At 45.1% G+C, this 19,704-nt stretch overlaps 1 protein-coding gene across 1 annotated transcript in view; it reads right to left on the minus strand.

Moving 5' to 3' along the window:
- The window catches only part of rapgef2b (Rap guanine nucleotide exchange factor 2b), a 552,839-nt gene that overhangs the window by 30,146 nt on the left and 502,989 nt on the right, over positions 1-19,704 (minus strand). The window contains exons 27-28 of the mRNA XM_041188696.1: positions 15,963-16,537; positions 11,387-11,707 (exon numbers count right to left, since the gene is read on the minus strand). Coding sequence (XP_041044630.1) covers positions 11,387-11,707; positions 15,963-16,537 — 896 coding nt within the window. The remainder of the gene's footprint in view (positions 1-11,386; positions 11,708-15,962; positions 16,538-19,704) is intronic.

Genomic DNA, 19,704 nt, shown 5'->3' on the forward strand with positions numbered 1-19,704 from the left:
ACTCAGCGACAGTGAAGGAACGGCGATATATTTCCAAATCAGGATGGTGAGTGACTTGGAGGGGAATTTCCAGGCAGTGGTGTTCCCATTTATCTGCTGCCCTTGACCTTCTGGATGGTAGTGGTCGTGGGTTTGGAAGATACTGTCTCAGGAGCCTTGGTGAATTCCTGCGGTGCATCTTGTAGATGGTATACACTGCTGCTACTGTTTGTCAGTGGTGGAGGGAGTGAATGTTTGTGGATGTGGTGCCAATCAAGCGGGTTGCTTTGTCCTGGACGGTATCAAGCTTCTTGCATTCATCCAAGCAAGTGGGGAGTATTCCATCACACTCCTGACGTACGCCTTGTAGATGGTGGACAAGCTTTGGGGAGTTAGGAGGTGAGTTACTCGTTGCACGATTCCTAGCCTCTGATCCGCTCTTGTAGCCACAGTATTTGTATGGCTCGTCCAGTTCCGTTTCTGGTCAATGGTAACCCTCAGGATGTTGATAGTGGGGGATTCAGCGATGGTAATGCCATTGAACATCTGTGTGCATGATGGCAAATGAGGTGAGGCATTGTATTGGTGGTCATCTGATGCCAGTGGCTCTCTCAAGGTAACTGTGGACCTTAATTTCTACACCTCAGGTTCGTTTCAGATGCCTACTGACATGGGCATCTCCCAATCAGTTGCATGACACTGCACTGTTGTAGGGTAGCAACAGATGCCTGCTTCAGGAGGGCCAACCAGTACATCAATTACCAAACTGACAGTCAGGCGTGACAGCCAGAGATTTTGGGGCCTTGCTGGATTCCCAAAATGCAGGGTCTCAGAGATTGTATGCATGTGGCCATCAATGCAGCCAGTGGGCTTCATTAACTAGGAAGGGATTTCATTCCCTGAACGACCAACTAGTCTACAACCACTGTCAGCCAATCCTGCCAGTATGTGCTTGTTATCCTGGGAGCAGCCATGACACTTACGTTATCCAGCTTTTCAACAACCCCCGGAAGCCTGCAAGGATGGAAAATTGCCGACAAGGGATACCCAACGAAGAGATGACCACACAAAATAATTTCGGAACCCATGGACTGAGGCAGAAGAATGCTCTCATATGAGCCATGCTGCCACCAGAGTGACCATCAAGCTGACCATCAGTCTCCTCTAAATGAGATTCAGGTGCCTGGATTGGTCTAATTGGGTCGCACTCTTCAATATGCCCCAGTAGGGGTCTCCCAGGTAGTGGAGGTCACCTGCGCTCTACACAACCTGGTGCTGTGTGTATGTAGACATTGACTGTTGAAGACACAGTGGAATGCGAGGCATCCTGGGACAAGGAGGAAGATAAGGAAGCCAAAGAGGAACTACAGCATCCCGTTGGACATGAGGGAGCACTTGGAGAATGTTAAGGGGTGGACGCAAAGGAGGGTCATGAAGCACTTATACACATGCGTTTCGGCTGACATTGCTTCTGCCATCCTGTCAGATAAAGATTTGCCCTCCAGACCTGCTTATTCACCAGCACCTGTTGCTGCTGAAATACACTAATGATAAGCATACAAACCATGGCCACTCCCAGCCAGCCCTTGGGCATATACACCACAATTGCACTGCCACAGAGCCACCAACAGTAGATGGAAACTTTCCTAAATCAAATCGCTTATTATATTAATCAGAACACACAAGCAGGGAATCATTAACTGTCTAATCATTGCATTTTCTTAGTTCTTTTATGCGTGCTCCTACCTGGTGCTCCCCTTCACTGCTAGCTGTAGTGCAAGCAGCCTGCTGACTTCCAGGCTTCAGGCAAGTTGCTGCCCTGCGGCCTGGGATGACCTTAGCGGTCGTTTTCTGGCTGCTTGAACCTCAGCATGCTGAAGGGCTTGTGTATAGGTACAGGAGCCTCCTCAGTTGTCATGCAACTTGAGGTGGTGTTATCATTGGCATAGGGACTGAGGAGCTGCTGTCCACACTTGGAGCACGCTCAGAGAAGCCCCCAGAAGGTTGCCATACCCCCTCCCTTGTAAGATATACCTGTACCCCCATGTTGACCTGAGAAAGACAATAACCTGGAGATTCCAGTTCCTCTCTTGCTTTGTCACTGCTCCTCCCTTGAGCTCACAGACAAGTTAATTGCATGCAGGTCTGCGTGCATCTCCGGCGTCCATTGACTGGCCTGCGAGATGTAGCTCTCCACGAGAGTCATCAAGCTGTCAAAGGAGGAGGCCATGCACAAAGACGAGTGTGAGATTGCAGCACTCATCGCCTGGATGGATTCCTCTACTGTCCAAGCCAGGGCATGGATACCCTCTTGAAGCTCTGTCAGATCTTCATGCACCTTATGCTGGACTTCCAGCATCCGCTGCATCACGGATCACTCCAGAGGCACGTCATCAGTCTGGGACTCAGCATGGGCCTAGCCTCCTACACGCCAACTATCATAAGCCATGGCTGTCACAGTCTCTGACAGATGGTCAGGCACACATGGGGTGCTCATACTTGCTTCCAAGATATGGTGCAGCAGCCAGAATAGAATAGTCAACGACTGAAGACTATGGAGGAAGGGACATCTGAGTGACTGGCCGAAGAGTCCACCCCCATATGTAAGGTTACTTAGAAACTTGGTAATATATGTACTGAGGGGAATTTTTACCAATTTAGCGTTCATGTCGTGGAACTGACTAATTTGGGGTTATTGCTTATGCTTTTTTAAAAACAGTCTTTTCTTCTGATGTACATGAAATGTGTTCTCCTTTCAATAAATTTATCTTTCTTTTTACTTCTTTCTCTTTTAAATGATCAATTATAATTGTCATATCATCATTATTCAATAAAATTGTTGTTTGAACACATCACTTGGCACTGTCACTCATTCCTGTTACATCCACAGTATGGCTCCGAACCCAAGACAAACTCCACAAGGGATTCTCACACCTCCTTACACTCTGGCGTTCCTTCGGGAACACAGGAGAATAATGCTAGTGGCCCACTACAGTAAGCATAATGTCTGATTGTTTTTTGTGCTTGCTGCAGTTTCTGTGGTCAATAGCATGCATGTGGCATTGTGAACACTGAAGCCACATTGCGAGAGTGGACAATTCCACATTCGTGTCGCCTGACATTCCTTTCCAAGGAGCTGCTGTAGCCTCCACCCATTGCCACTGATCAAGCAAGCCTGGACAGAGGTTGTAGAAGAGGCCAGCAGTTGTGGGGTTGTTTGTTGGACTCTCCTTCCCCAGCATTTGCACCCTCACACTTATCCATTTGCTCTTCCTCAAACCTCAAAGGGACCCAAAGTTTGTCATTCAAACTTGTGGAGCAGAGAAGGTCATTACCCCACTTGCAGCACAGCAGCAAAGTTCTCTAGAGAACTCCACAGCTGCTGACCTCCTCTGCAACCTCAGTCATTTGGTTAGGCTGGGAGGTCTCCACTTTTCATCCCTGGGGAAGGGGACCTTCTGCCTTGCCCAACTGGCCAGGAGGAAAACTTGGAAGGAGTTGTCACCGAACCATGGGGCCACAATGGATCCTGCTTCTGTTATGCCCACAAGCAGTTTTTCACTGCACTTTCATTGTGAGGATTGTGGGTTCCTGGATGATTGTGAGGAGAGATGACTCCTGGATGATGGGGCTGATGGCTGTTGAAACATAGAAACTAGGAGGAGTAGGCCATTCGGCCCTTCGAGCCTGCTCTGCCATTCATTATGATCATGGCAGATCATCCAACTCAATAGCCTGCATCTGCTTTCTCCCCATACCCTTTGATTCCTTTCGCCCTAAGAGCTATATCTAACTCCTTCTTGAGGACTGGCACAGGATGATGATTGTTGGCCTAAAGTTGATTGGTAGTGGGTGTAGGCTAATGGCTGTCAGGGAAGTTACCAGATTCTTGCAGACCTCCATTTAAATTGAGTGCTAATGGCCATTTAAACATAGAGTCATAGAGGTCTACAGCACGTAAAAAGGCCCTTCGACTCACCCAGTCTGCGCCGGTCAAACAAGTACCTAACTATTCTCATCCCATTTTCCAGCACTAGGCCCATAGCCTTGTATCCATGGCATCGCAAGTGTACATCCAAATACTTCTTAAATGTTATGAGGGTTTCTGCCTCTACCACCGTTTCAGGCAGTGAGTTCTAGATTTCCACCACCCTCTGGATGAAAAAATTCTTCCTCACGTCCCCTCTAAACCTCCTGCCCCTTACCTTAAATCTATGCCCGCTGGTTACTGATCCCTCCACCAAGGGGAAAAGTTCCTTCCTGTCTACCCTATCTATGCTCCTCATAATTTTATACACCTCAATCATATCCTCCCTCAATCTCCTCTGCTCCAGGGAAAATAACCCCAGTCTATCCAATCTCTCCTCATAACTAAAACTCTCCAGCCCAGACAACATCCTGGTAAATCTCCTCTGCACTCTCTCTACTGCCATCAGCATTTCCTTCTATGTTAGGTGAGACATGGCTGCCATATCAAGGCCTGAATCTGGAAGCTGACCCTACCGGCTGTTAATTGCCCAGCTGGCACAAGATCACACTGCAAATGGAGGTTGGAGTGTTGGGTGGGTGGGGAATCCTTCACCACCCACTTCTAGTTCCGCCTCCACATCCCTGTTCGGTGATAAAACAAATCCCTGCTTAAGACTCATTGCAGTCTCTTACTGTACTAATTTCTTCCCAGGATGTTAAAACTATGAACTTCCTAATTTCTCTTATTCCTTCACAATAGGCATCATCAAATCATCTTTGTTGTTTGCTGCTTCAATCCTTCTGTAATATTTCATGACTAGAGCTACGCACACCAGAAAGTTTTCAGGTTGAATCCCTGTACTTAGCCAATGTGGCAATAGGGGTGCTCCAGTGGGTTTCAGTAAGGAAGATTAGTAGAAAAAATCATCTGGGGTTGCAGCTTCTGATTGGTACCTGGTCAACTATGGTGAAAAGAAATGGAGGCACCAACTGAAAATGAAATTGTATTTAGTTATTATGGCTTGGACAAATGAACAGTGAGCACACACTGTCCAAGTTCATATGAGAAATGACAACAATAGGACTACCAAGTGAATCAAGTTCTCAGGGGCAATTAGGGAATGGTCAATAAATGCTGGCCTAGCTAGTGATGCCCACGTCCCATGAAAGAATATATTTTTTAAAATGTTGTCATATTAATCCCCACCTTCAGGAAAGTAGGAACATTGAAAAAACACAGTTTGATATCTTTTCTCTATTCCTCTACCAGCTTAAGACATGAAATTCCAAAGCTATTTGTGACACTTCATCCTATAACTTCAAACATGCTGATAAATGGATAATTGAACATGAACTGAGCTCATAATTAAAATCATAGTTATGTTTTAACACTGAATTCAAGGCTTGGATGTTTAATGCTTCATAATTTCCTGTGAATGCAAAATCTAACCAGGCCATTTCAGATTTTCAGCGACTGGTGCTGCTGCTGCCTGTATTTAATCCCACCAGGAGATGTGCTGTCAAGGTACGCCAAGCTTGTCCAATATAGCTCATCTGCAAACACTCTGACATCATCTAAATACGCCTAGGTCTTTTGGCTGCCCTCCAGTTTGCCCTCTAGAAGAAATCTCTTTAGCTTTTCAGCTCTGATCATAACAGAGTAGTGTTATAATTGTTTTTATATAAAGATGTACCAAATAAGTTTTCCAACAAAGCAACAGAAGCTAAAGTTGGCATTCTAAGTGTCTGCGGGTAGATATAAATTTTAGTTAAATAAAATTTACACCTGTAAACCAGCTAGCTTTAGTTACACCCGAAAAAATTTAGAAATAAAATTTGCTAGTTTGAACAGGCAATGAAGTTCAGCTTCCTCAGCAATCAGATCCATTTGAAATATAAAGGCTAAATGTTACTAAAAGCTGGAAAACAGGTTCACATTTTAATTTGTAGATTACAGAAAATAATGACACAGGAATGATAAAAATCACTCAATCTTAGGGATTCGTTGTGAACGTTTCTTAAGCATTGTAGTCATCAGGAAAGTGCTGGAATGTATTACCAAGGAAGCTTTAAAAATGCACTTATAAAATCATAGTATGATTACAACAGATCAATATGATTTTACGAAAATGTGGCGTTTTCAATTTGGCAGGCTGTGACTAGTGGAGTGCAAGTGTCAGTGCTGGGGCCTTGGCTATTTACAATCTATATTAATGACTTAGATGAGTTTGCTGATGATACAAAGTTAGGTGGGAATGCAAGCAGTGAGGACACAAAGAGGCTGCAGAGTGATATAGACAGGTTAAGTGATAGCAGATGGAGTATGATGTGGCAAGTGTGAGATCGTTCACTTTGGTCATAAGAATAGAAAAGCAGAATAATTGTTAAAAGGCGTGAAGCTTCTAAGTGTTGATGTTCAGAAAGACATGGTGTACTCACAAAGAACACAAAAAGTTGCGAGGAAGACATAAGAGGCTGCATAGAGATATAGACAAGTTAAGTGAGTAAGCAAAAAGGTGACAGAGTATAATGTGTGAAGTGTGAGGTTATCGACTTTGGTCGCAAGAATAGAAAAGCAGAATTTTTTTTAAAAGGTCTGAAACTTGAACATGTTGATGTTCAGAGAGACTTGGGTGCACTTGTACAAGGAACATAAAAAGTTAGCATGCAGGTTCAGAAAGCAATTTGGCCTTTACTGCAAGGGAATTGGAGTACAGGAATAAAGACGTCTTACTACAATTGTACAGGGTTTTGAGAGACCACATCTGGAGTAATATGTGCAATTTTTGTCTCCATATTAAAAATGGCCCACGCAACCTCTGGAAGGCTGCCACAGAGGATGTCTCCTGTACGTTCGCAGTGGAGTCGAGTGCAGCTGGACACAGCACGTGGGAGGGCAGGTCAGGTGGGTACTCAGCACCATACTTCTCTGATGAGTGCCTTGCAATCCTCTTGGAGGTGCCTGCCAGGAGGGACACCCTTGTCCCCAGGGATGGGAAGAGGAGGCCACTGCACCTTACCAAGAGGACATGGGAGGAGGTGGCAGCGCTGATCAGCAGCCGTGACAGGGTGCAACGCTCCTGGGTGCAGTGCCGGAAGTGCTTCAATGGCCTGCTGCACTCAGGAAGGGTGAGTGCCGTGTTGGCATGGGTCAAGGTGCAGGTGTGTTAAGGTCTGGCTGTGCCCCCGTGGACCTCAGGGGTGCTAGAATCTGAGTGCCAACTGTCAATCATGCCAGAGCTGGCCAAGGGGGGTGATCCCTGTTTGCTTGGACTGAGTGCCATGCGGCTTGAGGGCCATGACTCGGAAGTGCCCTGCCAGGTGCTCCTCAGCTGGAGTTGGCCAGGCTGCAATGGCGCTGCATGTACAGAGTGGACTAAGCCTTGCTCCTCTGTTGTTTTAGGAGAAGGCTGACCACAATAATATAGAAAGGTCGTGGACTGGCGGAGGCTCTGCTAGCCTCCTAATCCTTTCGAGGTATGAGCAAGATGCCCTTGAGCTTGAGAGCCAGCACGCCCCATGTGAAGTCGGGCATGGAGAGGCAGGGATGTCAGATGAAGGTAAGAGTACAGTGCACAGAGCTGAGAATTTCTGCCTGTGCAACTATTCTAGTGTAGACTCTTCATTGATGTGAACCTCGAACCTGGAGCCCCCATTCATCATTGGAAGACAAGGGCACCATGATCTCTGTTGTCTCATCAGAGTGCCCGACATGCACAGCGACAGTGTGATGGTTTTAACTAACGACATGTCCTTCTTCTCCCTTTTAGGTTCACCAGTAGGCGTTCGATCTCCAGACCCCGAAGGGCCACCCCTGATGTCGGAGGACCACTGGGCCTCATTTGCACCTGCGTCACACCCGCTCTGAAGCGGGCACCAGCACCTCCATGGGCATTAGAGCAGCAGCTAATATATTGTTGTACATTGGTCAGGGGACTTCACAATCGCTTGAGCTGCAGTTGGAGGCAGAGTGTGCCCAGGGCGACGCCAGTCAGAGATCAGGACGATGCTTAATCGAAGGCAGATGAGCCTCTGGAGGCAGTGGCGTAGTGGTATTGTTGCTGGACTGGTAATCCAGAGACCCAGGATAATGCTCTGGGGTCCTGGGCTCGAATCCTGCCACAGCACATGGTGGAATTTGAATTCAATAAAAATCTGGAATTAAAAGTCGAATGATGACCATGAAACCATTGTCGATTGTTGTAAAAACCCATCTGGTTCACTAATGTCCTTTAGGGAAGGAAATCTGCTGCCCTTACCTGGTCTGGCCTACACGTGACTCTTAAAATGCCCTCTGAACTTGGGTAACTAGGGATCGGCAATAAATGCTGGCCTGGCCAGCAACACCCACATCCACATCCCATGAATGAATAAAAAAAACGCTGGATGTCCAGCGAGATGTGCGGAAGCATCTGGTGGAGATCCTTGAGGGTCTGTGTGCCAAGATAGAGGGGTCCACGTGGAGCGTGAGAACTGCATTGACCATCATGGCCGAGTGCAATGCCTCCTCCACTGAGAGAGTGATGACTCTCATGGAGAGGCAGCTCCAGGGACACAATGAGGGGTTCCTGGGGTTGCGCTCAGACCTGCAAGCCCTCACACAGGCAATGACCTCAGGTGATCAGTGTCAATGTGGGAGATAAATGAGGCACCCAGTATCCCAGCTAGGTACCTGTCCTCATCAATGATGCACAGGGAGGTCCAAAGCGCATGAGCTGCCTGTCGTGTCTGAGGGCTCCTATTAGGGCGCTCAGGATGACAGCAGCAGCTCCTCCACTCCTCTGCCAATGACACAGGCAAGGTGAGCACAGGCTCCACTGGCCAGAGGACGACTACCAATGTCATCAAAGCCAACAAGACAACAGAGTCAGCAGGCTGTCTCCAATGCTGCTGTCAGCGGGGGGTGGGGGGGGGGGCACTCAGTGCACAAGCTCAGTGCACAAGCACTGAGTGTTCTTTGTGTTCAAATGAATGGATCCTTTCAGACATCCAGGATGGAGGAGGCAGTCCTGGCTGTGTTTGAAGCTGGTCTTTGATAACCTAGCTGAAGAAGCATTGAATCAAGGCATTCCTGGTGTTCCTGCATCCTTGCAGGTTACTGAGGTTTGGCTCCACATCCTCAGCGTTCTCCTCACTGTGCTCCTCTTCAGACTCAGTACTGGACTTATCATCTGTGACCTATGCAGCTGCCTCAAGATCCTCTTCCTCCAATGGGTCCCCTCTTGTCAGTGCCAGATTGTGGAGAGTGCAGCATGGAACCACGATCAGTGACACCCACTCTGGGGGGTATTGTAGTGCTTCCGCTGAACAGTCCAGGCATCGGAAGTACATCTTGAGAAGGCCTGTGGTCCTCTTTACCACCGCCCTTATGGAGACATGTCTTGTATTGTAACGCTTCTCTGCCTCCGTTCGTGGGTGGCGGAGAGGCATCATGAGCCACCTCTCCAATGTATAGCCTTTATCACCCAGCAACCATCCATACAGTTGGGCTGGAACACTGAAGAGCTTCAGCACCTGGGTGTGTCTGAGGATGTATGCGTCATGGGAGCTGCCAGGGTACCTTGTACAGACTTGCTGAATCTGCGATCACACACTATCTGCACGTTCATGCAATGGAATCCCTTCCTGTTGATGAAGGCACACGGCTGACCCGCTGGTGCCTTGAGGGCCACGTGTGCAGTTGATGGCATCCTGGATATGGGGGAACCCAGCAATCGCTACAAAGCCTCTGGCTCACTTAGCTTGGCTGGCCTCATCCGTATGGTAAAGAATAAAGGTTAGTACCCGCCTGAACAGAGCTTCTGTCACCAACTTGACGCAACTGTGGACAGCTGATTGGGAGACTCCACACAGATCCCCCACTGAGCCCTGGAAAGAGCCAGAGGCATAGAAGCTAAGGGCCACTGTGACCTTCAGAGCCACTGCCATGGGATGTCCACCCACACAGTTGGAGCTGATTTCAGGCCCAATCATCTGGCAAATGGAGGTCACGCTCTCCTCTAAGATGTGGAGCTTCCTTCGGCATTGCACCTTGGACATACTGAGGTAGCTGCATCACCGCATGTAAATCCTGGCAGCAGGGTAGTGGTGTCATCTGCAGCCCCTTCCTCCTTGGACTACCTGCTGGCCCTACGTCCCTTCTGCCTCTGACTCTACTCCTACAGCTCCCTTCCCCTGGAAGCTCCATTGGGACACCTGGCCTCCTCTCCCTTCTGCCCCTCTCTTCCTCATCAGAGGAGGTTACTTCAGTTGAGACCACAATCTCCATTGGCAGGGTAAGGGAACGCTGTTTGATATCTGGAAGGGTCCACACTGTCTGAATCCTCCAGAAGTCTGGCAGATTATTTCCTTCTGTATTCATAACTGAATTCTGGCATATTTTCTGCCTATCTGGATTTCATAGAGCACAGCTATCATGTCCTGTGTACATTTAATTACATAGTAATACAAAGAGTCCTGAAATGAATAAGAATGAAGCTGCCAAGTACCAATAAGCAACCAGCTGCAAACTATCTCCAAAACTCCTCACTGCTCACACTGGCAATGATGCTGACCCTTTTTATCCTGCCCTTGGATGAGGTTTGTGAAAATGTCAGCAGCCCGCCTGCCTGTTTTGCCTGCGTGACGAGCAGAAAAATCACAGTCAATTGGATTGTCGAGGGCCTTAAGTGGCTGCTTAATTAATGGCAGGTGCCACTCTGGCACCCGCGCAGGCCTGCCGAGTGAAATATGGTGCGAGTGATATTTTACTCCCGTTCAGGTCAGGCGTGTGCCTGCCTGCGGAATGAAAAATTCTGCCCCAGGAGTTTAGAAGAATGAGAGATGACCTCAATGAAACTTTTAAGTTTATAAAGGAATTTCACAGGGCAGATACTGAAACATTGTTTCCCTTGGCTGGGGAATCTAGAACAAGGACGTACAGTTTCAGGATAAGGGACCAATCATTTCTGACTGAGCTGAGGAGAAACTTCTTCATTCAAAGGGTTGTGAATCTTTGGAATTATCTACCACAGAGGGTTGTGGATGCACCATCATTGAATATATTTAAGACTGAGATAGATAGATTTTTGGCCTCTCAGGAAATCAAGGGATATGGGGAGTGGGCAGGAAACGCAGTTGAACTTCAAGACCAGCCATGATACTGAATGGCTGAGCAGGCTTGATGGGCTGTATGTTCTGCTCCTTTTTCTTATGTTCTCTTCGATATAAAATCATCTGAATTCCTCAACTGAAGTACTTGGTACGTTTCCAATCAAGTAATTTAGATTTCTATAAAGTAAAAAGTAACCTGGCACTTAAAATTATTTCCTTCTGTATTCATAATTGAATTTTGGCATATTTTCTGCCTATCTGGATTTCATAGAGCACAGCCAACATGCCCTGTGTGCATTTAATTACATAGTAATGCAACTGATAAAAATAATAGACTGGCACTTACCATCCTCATCATCCTCAGATGGGGAACCTTGGGACTGTAGGTGAGCTAGCCTGGGGTCTGACTCATTTGGTTTGTGCCACTGAGGCCGGCTAAGAGGCCTGATCTGTGAGTGACTGATTGTATGTGCAGTTGCACTTTGAACAGATGAAAGTCCATGGGGATCACATGGCCTTGACACGAACTGTGACCTTTGTAGTGCTACATTATAATCTGGAGGTTTCATGCCTGGATGACGATGGCCTTCTTGGAAGTCTGCAATGGGAATTCCAACATACCCTGGAGGTGTTGGTGGCGGTTCTCGATATCGGCCCTCTTTTCGTGCTGTAGTAACACAATACACTAGCATTAGAGATGGTTAATTAACATGGCATACAAGTGAGTTGGTAACTGAATGCAGGTCTATGGAAAGGCATAAAACAAGATGCAATGCTGACAATATAATAAATCCTGTTCATTTTAATTGAAAGAAATTAAAAAGAAAATTGAAGTGATCCAGTCTAGGAGCACAGTGTAAAGAAATTGGGTCTTTTGAGAAGCGATTGTTCATGTTGAAGGCAGAAAAATTCAAAATGATGGTTAGTCAGGAATGTGTAAATCTTATCAATATTATTAATTAAATAGAAACAAGACTTCAAAATTGGATTATTCCTAAAAACTAACTGAATGAACAAAACCCTTGGACTCCAGTACAGTTTTGTTCAGGGATCTTCTCTAATCTTATTGAAATGTACTTTCAAAAACTCACAAGTAAAATAAAGATACTGTATTAAATCTCATTTCTGGGCCCTCTTTCATCTTACCGAGTCAATTATCAATTCTCAAAAATAAAAAAGCACAAAGTAAGTAGCTTTTAGATCTCTGATTTTAAATGATGTTGAATTCATCTACTACCAAAGAAATCACAAGTAGTACCTGTGTATAAACCATCCACTTTTTAATGAGGGCCATTTTGTTAATATGTTTATGCTTATTATGCTTAGTACGTTAATCAGTGGTCTGGTTTACTGTAGAGCAGAGTGGAATGATATTGGTTTTCTTCCTCTTCCCATGTGGTTCAGCACACATCATTTCAAACCAAGTTCAGAAGGCAGTGACTGACAACACTGGGCCTGGAAACTGAGCACCTGCCAACCTCAACTTCTGGGAGCAACATATGGGGGTGAACAGGCGAAAGCATAATTTATACAGTGAATTCAAGTTATACTTGATTTACTTTATGACACTTATTCTTCTGGCAACTTTTATCAACATTTTTGTTTTCACATGTGCATAAAACACAAATCAGTCAGTACTGCTAACTATTAACCAGCTTAGTGGCAATGTTTATATTTGGATAATCTGCATTATTAATAAACTATGTACAAAAGGTTCACAGAGATTTCTAGACAACTGCTGCTCTGTACACAAACATTTGTGACAATAATAACTTGAATATTTATGTTTTATTAGACAGTACCCAATGGGGGTACAAGGAGTCTAACAACGATGGAGAAGCAGTCGAAGAATGGATGGACGCGAACCAGCTTAGTCTCATCCATGATCCTAAAGTGCCAGCCTCCTTGTACAGTGCCCGCTGGAAGTGTAGTTATAACCCAGATCTTGCCATTGTCACCAACGACATCACTGGCCTCTGCAAGAAACTTGTCATAGAACCAATACCACAGACACAACACCATCCTATTGGTATCCAGGTAAATGCAGCAGTGTTACCAACTGTCGTACCATTCAAAAGGCGCTTCAACTTCAAGAAGGCCGATTGGAATGGGTTCATACGAGCACTTGACCACAAGGTTAAACACATTAAACCTTTACCTGAGCACTACAACCTGTTTGCAAAAGCTGTCCAGAAAACAGCCAGAAGGAAGATGCCTGTGGTTGTAGAGCACACTACATCTCTGGTCTCACCAAGGAGAATGCTGAACTCTACTGGGAGTATGTCTCAACATTTGAATCTGACCCCTTCTCAGAGGAAACAATATCTACCGGTGAGAGGGTGATGTTAAGTATCTCTCAAGAGTGTCAAAACACCTGGGACACCTTGATAGAGACAACAGATTTTACAAAAAACAGCAAGAAGGCATGGTCTCTCATACGCAAATTTGGAGGCGATCCCAAGAAAGCTGCCCAACATCCAAATGTGTCTGCAAACCAAGTTGCACACCAGTTGCTCCTAAATGGAAAAATCAACAAGAAACAACCAAGAGCACAACTAGATAGGAAGAAGTACAGCGAAGACCCTGGCTTCACTGGACCATTCACCATGGAAGAGCTGGAAACTGGTATATCTAGTCTAAAACACGGGAAAGCAATTGGTTTTGACAACATAGCAACAGAGCAGATAAAGCATTTTGAACAGCAAGCAAAGAAATGGCTCCTAAAATAGGTCAACCACTGCCTGGCAACACACGAGCTACCTAATATTTGGCAGAAGGCAGATGTAATAGCAATATTAAAGCCCGGAAGTGATCCCTCAGATCCTAAGAGTCTTTGGCCAATTTCACTGCTTTGCCACACCAATAAGCTGTTTAAACGCCTGATACTCAATAGGATAGCACCAATTGTAGATGAGAAGATCATTCCAGAGCAAGCAGGTTTCCGCCCCAGCAAATCAACAACAAGCCAACTGCTCAACCTCATACAACATATCGAAGATGGTTTTGAGCAAGTGATGGTAACAGGTGCTGTTTTTGTAGACCTGTCAGCAGCATATGATACAGTGAACCATAGACGTCTCCTCTGCAAGATCCTAGAGATGACAAAAGATATTCACTTAACAGAGCTGTTAGAAAGCATGCTTCAGAATCGTCGGTTCTATGTTGAACTAGGTGGGAAGCGCAGCAGGTGGCGTATTCAGAGGAATGGTCTTCCTCAGGGAAGTGTGCTTGCACCGCTGCTGTACAACATCTACGCGAATGACCAACCTATTGACGGTGTCACACGCCATTTTATATATGCTGATGACTTATGTGTCACTGCTCAAAGCACTGATTTTAACACCATGGAGAAAACGTTTTCTGAGATCTTGGAGGGACTAACATCCGACTATGAAGAAAACCACCTTCGCGCAAACCCATCAAAGACACAAGTTTGTGCATTCCACCTCAGAAACCGTGAAGCCAAATGCTAGCTCAAAGTAACCTGGTATGGAGCAACACTGACGCATTGCGAGCACCCTGTCTACTTAGGAGTCACCCTTGACAGATGCCTCACCTTCAAGAACCACATCGAAGAGACAAAGGCAAAAGTGAACGCACGAAACAACATCCTGAATAAGATCACTAACACAAAATGGGGAGCAAGCTTGAAAACACGAACCAGTGCACTTGCTCTTTGCTATTCCACTGCCGAATATGCCTGCTCTGCATGGGAAAGATCTACTCATGCTAAGAAGATGAATGCCGTTCTGAATGCAAGCTGCCGACTTATCACAGGCTGTTTAAAACCAACAGCCTATATACCCTGATATAACAAGAATGGTGGCCAGCAAGAAAGAGCGACTCCATCAAACATCAGGTGAGAGGCACCCTCTACATAGTCTTACACCTACACCCAACCGCCTAAAGTCAAGGAAGAGCTTCATGAACAGTGTTGTTCCATTACAATCAACCTCATCTGAAGCCCAAATCACCTTGTGGAAAGACCAGCTCGCCAGTCTCGAACAACCCCCAGCGATGGAAATTCTACTGGATGAAAACCTTCCCACAGGAGCTAATTGCAACTGGGCAACCTGGAAGTGCCTTAACAGACTTAGGACTGGTGTCGGTCGTTCAAAGGTGTCACTAAGCAAATGGGGATATACAGCCAGCCCGACTACTTGTGAATGTGGAACTGAGCCACAGGCTATGCAACATCTGCTGCAATGCCTATCGCTAGAGGAACCCTACACTGCTGCAGATCTCGCCGAATTCAACAACAAGGTGCAAAAATGTGTCCAGTTCTGGCTGGGCCATGTATAGACTGTCGGTGGACACGATAAGAAGATTTGTAAAACTAGTTTATCTTCATCAGTGGACACAAGCTAAAGCTTCCAGGGGCACAGGAAGTGAAGAGCTATCCAGGGATTCTACCTTATACAGATCAGCACCAGAGGCCACCATTAGGAGACATAAGATGGGTGCTGCAAGGTTAGAAAAAGGGAGAGAGGAGATTCAAATGGATTAAAAGTATGGACCATTGCTCTATTAAAATAAAATTTAAAGCAATTTTTTTTTGGTTTCTAATCTATCTTCCATGGATTTCCATTGAACAGAACCTACACCTCTTGATCATGAGTATGGAGGCAAAAAAATGAAAATAACTTATTCTCTCTTGCATGTCTCCTGAAAGCCAGATCAATAACGATAATGGAGCTGGGACTAAACTGGTAAATAGTGAGTCTTGGGGGAAATTTTCTTTTAAAATACAAGAATATCATGTTGTAATTTGCAGAAATTAATAAACTTTATTGGAACAATCATTTGTTCATGCTTTCTCTGGATTTGGATGGAACAAGGCCCACATGGGGCCAAAACATTAGAACAGATCAGCTGTGCTGGAATGGCTTGTTTCTCTGCTGTAAATTCTATGTAATACTTACCAATAAGACCTTTTGCTGTGGATGAAGATACTGCTATGTGAGAAGGCCTAGCATTCTGCTTAGGATCTTCTGGAGCTAATGATGTGCTGCTTCCTTCAGAGTCAACTGCTACATCCTTTCCACCTCTCCGTTTTATAGTTCCTGTGTCACCTTCAGAATCCTCTGCCCAGTATCCTGTTGTTGATGCCCAACTATTTCTGGACTGAGCATGATCAATGCCATCTCTAGGCTGGCTCTGCCTGGTGAATTTTGTGCCACGTTCAGAGAATATGGTTTGGTCCATCTGGCTACCTGAAGCCCACAAAGTTGTTAGTCCTGTTCCTTCAGCAGAGCTCTCATAATGAAGATTCCCCAAACTACTGAGCGTCTCCCAACTTTTCTGGTGCTGAATAGTTTGGATGTTATCATGAGATCCACTTGAACAAGAAGTCCAACTTCCTCGACCACTGTCTGCCGCATCAAGGGAAGTTCGGTCTCCCTGATCCTGGGTTAACTCCTCCATACTCGGCGAAGACAGTACGGCTTCTCCTGCATACAGGCTTCCTTTGCCCTCTGTGCTTGTTGGTGTGTAAGAACTAAATAAGAGAAAGCACTGATTTAGATATTGGCAAAAAAATAATAGCCCAAAGTTTGAAGTCAGCAGCGAAGTGACAGTATTTGCCACTGACCATGTAGAAAGTTTCCCAGAAAGATCTAGCAATCTCTATGGCAGAGATTTCATCTTTCCCAATGTTAATTTAATTCTAGTGCCAATTATAGGGATCTCCAACATCCAGCAAAAGAGGGCTAACTCAACCTTTACAATGTTCATTAAAGGAAAGGAATTATAATTAACACATAGTTCCTGATTTGACCCCTTAAACTTAAATTACTATAGAAGCATCAATACCAGGTGGAGGGCTGTATTCCCAACATAATTCCAAATTCACTGACTCCTGATCTTAATTTAATTATTGGCAACGGGGAAGAAGAAAGAGAGAAATGAAGGAAACGGATGGTAGAGCAGTGCTGACTGGTGAACAGAGTCCGATGAACTCAAAGAGAAATCATGTTAGGTCACATTCATAAATATCTTGGAACCTAGTTCAGAACTGTACTGACAGGCTTGAAACAGGTTGAGTTCCAGCCAATAAATAAAAAAAGCTGGGAAAACTTGGTAAGTCAGGCAGCATCTATGAAGAGAAACAGAGTTAACATCAGTTCTGATGAAAGGCTATCTCGACCTGAAAAGTTAACTGTTTCTCTCTACAGATGTCGCCTGACCTGCTGAGTATTTCCAGCATTTTGTGTTTTTATTTCAGATTTTCAGCATCCACAGTATTTTATTTTTGTATTTGTGTTCCAGCTGATGTTGCACAGCACAGGAAGCCCATGTTAATTCAATATTAATGAGGTGATAAGAATTGGAGATTAATCTGTGCTCATATATTAGAGAAGGTTAAAATTGTAGTTGTTGGATTCCAGGTGCAGAATGTGTAATATGTGCCTCTGTAAATAAAAGTTTCTAAGTGTATAAAGACTAGTGTCCAGTTTTATCCTTCACTACCTGGCTATCTGAATTGTAAATTTTTTTAATACTTACAAGTTCATGAAAAGAGATGGAGCCTTTTAATAAAGTACTTAAAAGTTCAAATCTAAACTGATCCCATTTGCAGGAGATGCAAAGTGGATGCAAGGCTCATAGGAAAATTGGAAGTGACATGCAGAAAATGAATGCTAACCCACATTGCTCAGGTGCGTTTTCTCTTATTTAAGAGCATGTATTGCACAGGTCTGAACACAGATAGCCATACTGTCCTAGATTGGTTGACTTAGGGCGTAGAGCAACCCAACTGAGAAAATAAAGTAAAATATGAGGTTTTAAGGCATTTGTTAAGGTGACCCAAATCAATGGTCAGATTCAAAATAAAACTCCCTCAATTTTGAATTAAGCTGAGTTCCGAAAGTAACCTCGAATGTATTTTCTTTCCTCCAATCACCGTTTGCACCTCCTCAAGCACTTGAATGCGACTGCCAGCTTAAAATTTCTGCCCTGCATTGAAATGGCCACACTGAAGCTCCCCGTGAGACTCATGAACTAAACTGACAAAGGAGACTTTCTCAAACATTTGAGTTGGACAGAGGTCAAACACCTGAGGTGAAAAGGCTACACATTAATCTCCTTGGCCACCAGTCATCTTTTGTGATGCGTGATTTTGGTAATGTCAAATAGAGGAAACAGGTAATCACTGTTGTTCAGGCTGGAAAATCCCAACACTGCAACTTCACAGTTGACATAGAACAATGTACCAAATAAACTAATTGGTCCAAGACATACATAACACTGAAACATGGTTCCAAGATGTAGCGGTTTCCTAGAAAAATCTACTTTATCTTTGGGTGCCTGAACTGGAAATTTTATGAGGGCAAAGTTCATAGGCGCAGGTCTTACTATCTGAAATGATATGACGGAAAAAATACCTTTCCACCAGTTAAGCTTTAATAGTGATCAGGCAGAAACTATGGGCCAGAGGTTCAGGCATGTCTACTTTTGGGTATACTGCAAGGGTGGGAGGTGGCACCTATTTCAGGCCAAACCCATAAGAGAATGGTAGCATAATAGTTATGTTACAAGACTTGTAATCCAGAGGCCTGAACTATAGATCCAGAGGTTGGAGTTCAAATTTGAGCCAGAGAAGATGTAAGGAGGGGGCACCAAAAAACTTAGTCAAAAAGATGGATTTTAAAGATGGTGTTAAAACAGGACAGGCAGAGAGTTTAGGGAGGAATTCCAGAGTATGGAACTAAACAGCTTCAGGTATGACTGCTAATAGTAATTTAGAGAGGGGACAATAATATACAAGGTGCTGTGGTCAGACGAACGGAATGGGGATGTGTGGTGGTAGTTTTGGAGGAATTTACAGAGATTAATGATGAAAATTTTAAATTTGAGATGTCTGAAAGCCATTGTAAGTCAATTTTTTTTATTCAGTCAAAGGATGTGGGGTTCGCTGGCTAGGCTAGCATCCCTAGTTGCCCTTGAGAAGGTGGTGGTGAGCTGCCTTCTTGATCCGCTGCAGGCCATGTGGTGTAGATACACCCGCAGTGGTGTTAGAAAAGGAGTTCCAGGATTTTGACCCAGCGACAGTGAAGGAGCGGCAATATATTTCCAAGTCGGGATGGTGAGTATCTTGGAGGGGAATTCCAGGCGGTGGTGTTCCCATCTATTTTCTGCCCTTGTCCTTCTAGATGGTAGTGGTCACAGATTTGGAAGGTGCTGTCTAAGGGCCCTTGGTGAACTCCTGCAGTGTATCTTGTAGATGGTACAGACTGTTGCTGTTATTGTGTCAGTGGTAGAGGGAGTGAATGTTTCTGGATGTGGTGCCAATCAAGCGGGCTGCTTTGTCCTGGATGGCATCAAGCTTCTTGAGTGTTGTGGAAGCTGCACTCATCCAGGCAAGTGGGGAGTATTCCATCACACTCCTATCATGTGCCTTGTAGATGGTGGACATGCTTCGGGGAGTTGGGAAGTGAGTTACGCGCTGCAGGATTCCTAGCCTCTGACCTGCTTTTGTAGGCACAGTATTTATTTCGCCAGTCCAGCTTAGTTTCTGTTCAATGGTAACCCCCAGGATGTTGATAGTGGGGGATTGTGGAGGATTCAGTGATGGTAATGCCATAGAACGTCAAGTGATGATGTTAGATTCTCTCTTGTTGGGGGGTGTGGATAGGGGTGATAGGTGAACAGATCTTAACACATGAC

Source organism: Carcharodon carcharias, chromosome 1, assembly GCF_017639515.1.
Source record: "Carcharodon carcharias isolate sCarCar2 chromosome 1, sCarCar2.pri, whole genome shotgun sequence".
Classification (NCBI taxonomy): Eukaryota; Metazoa; Chordata; class Chondrichthyes; order Lamniformes; family Lamnidae; genus Carcharodon; species Carcharodon carcharias.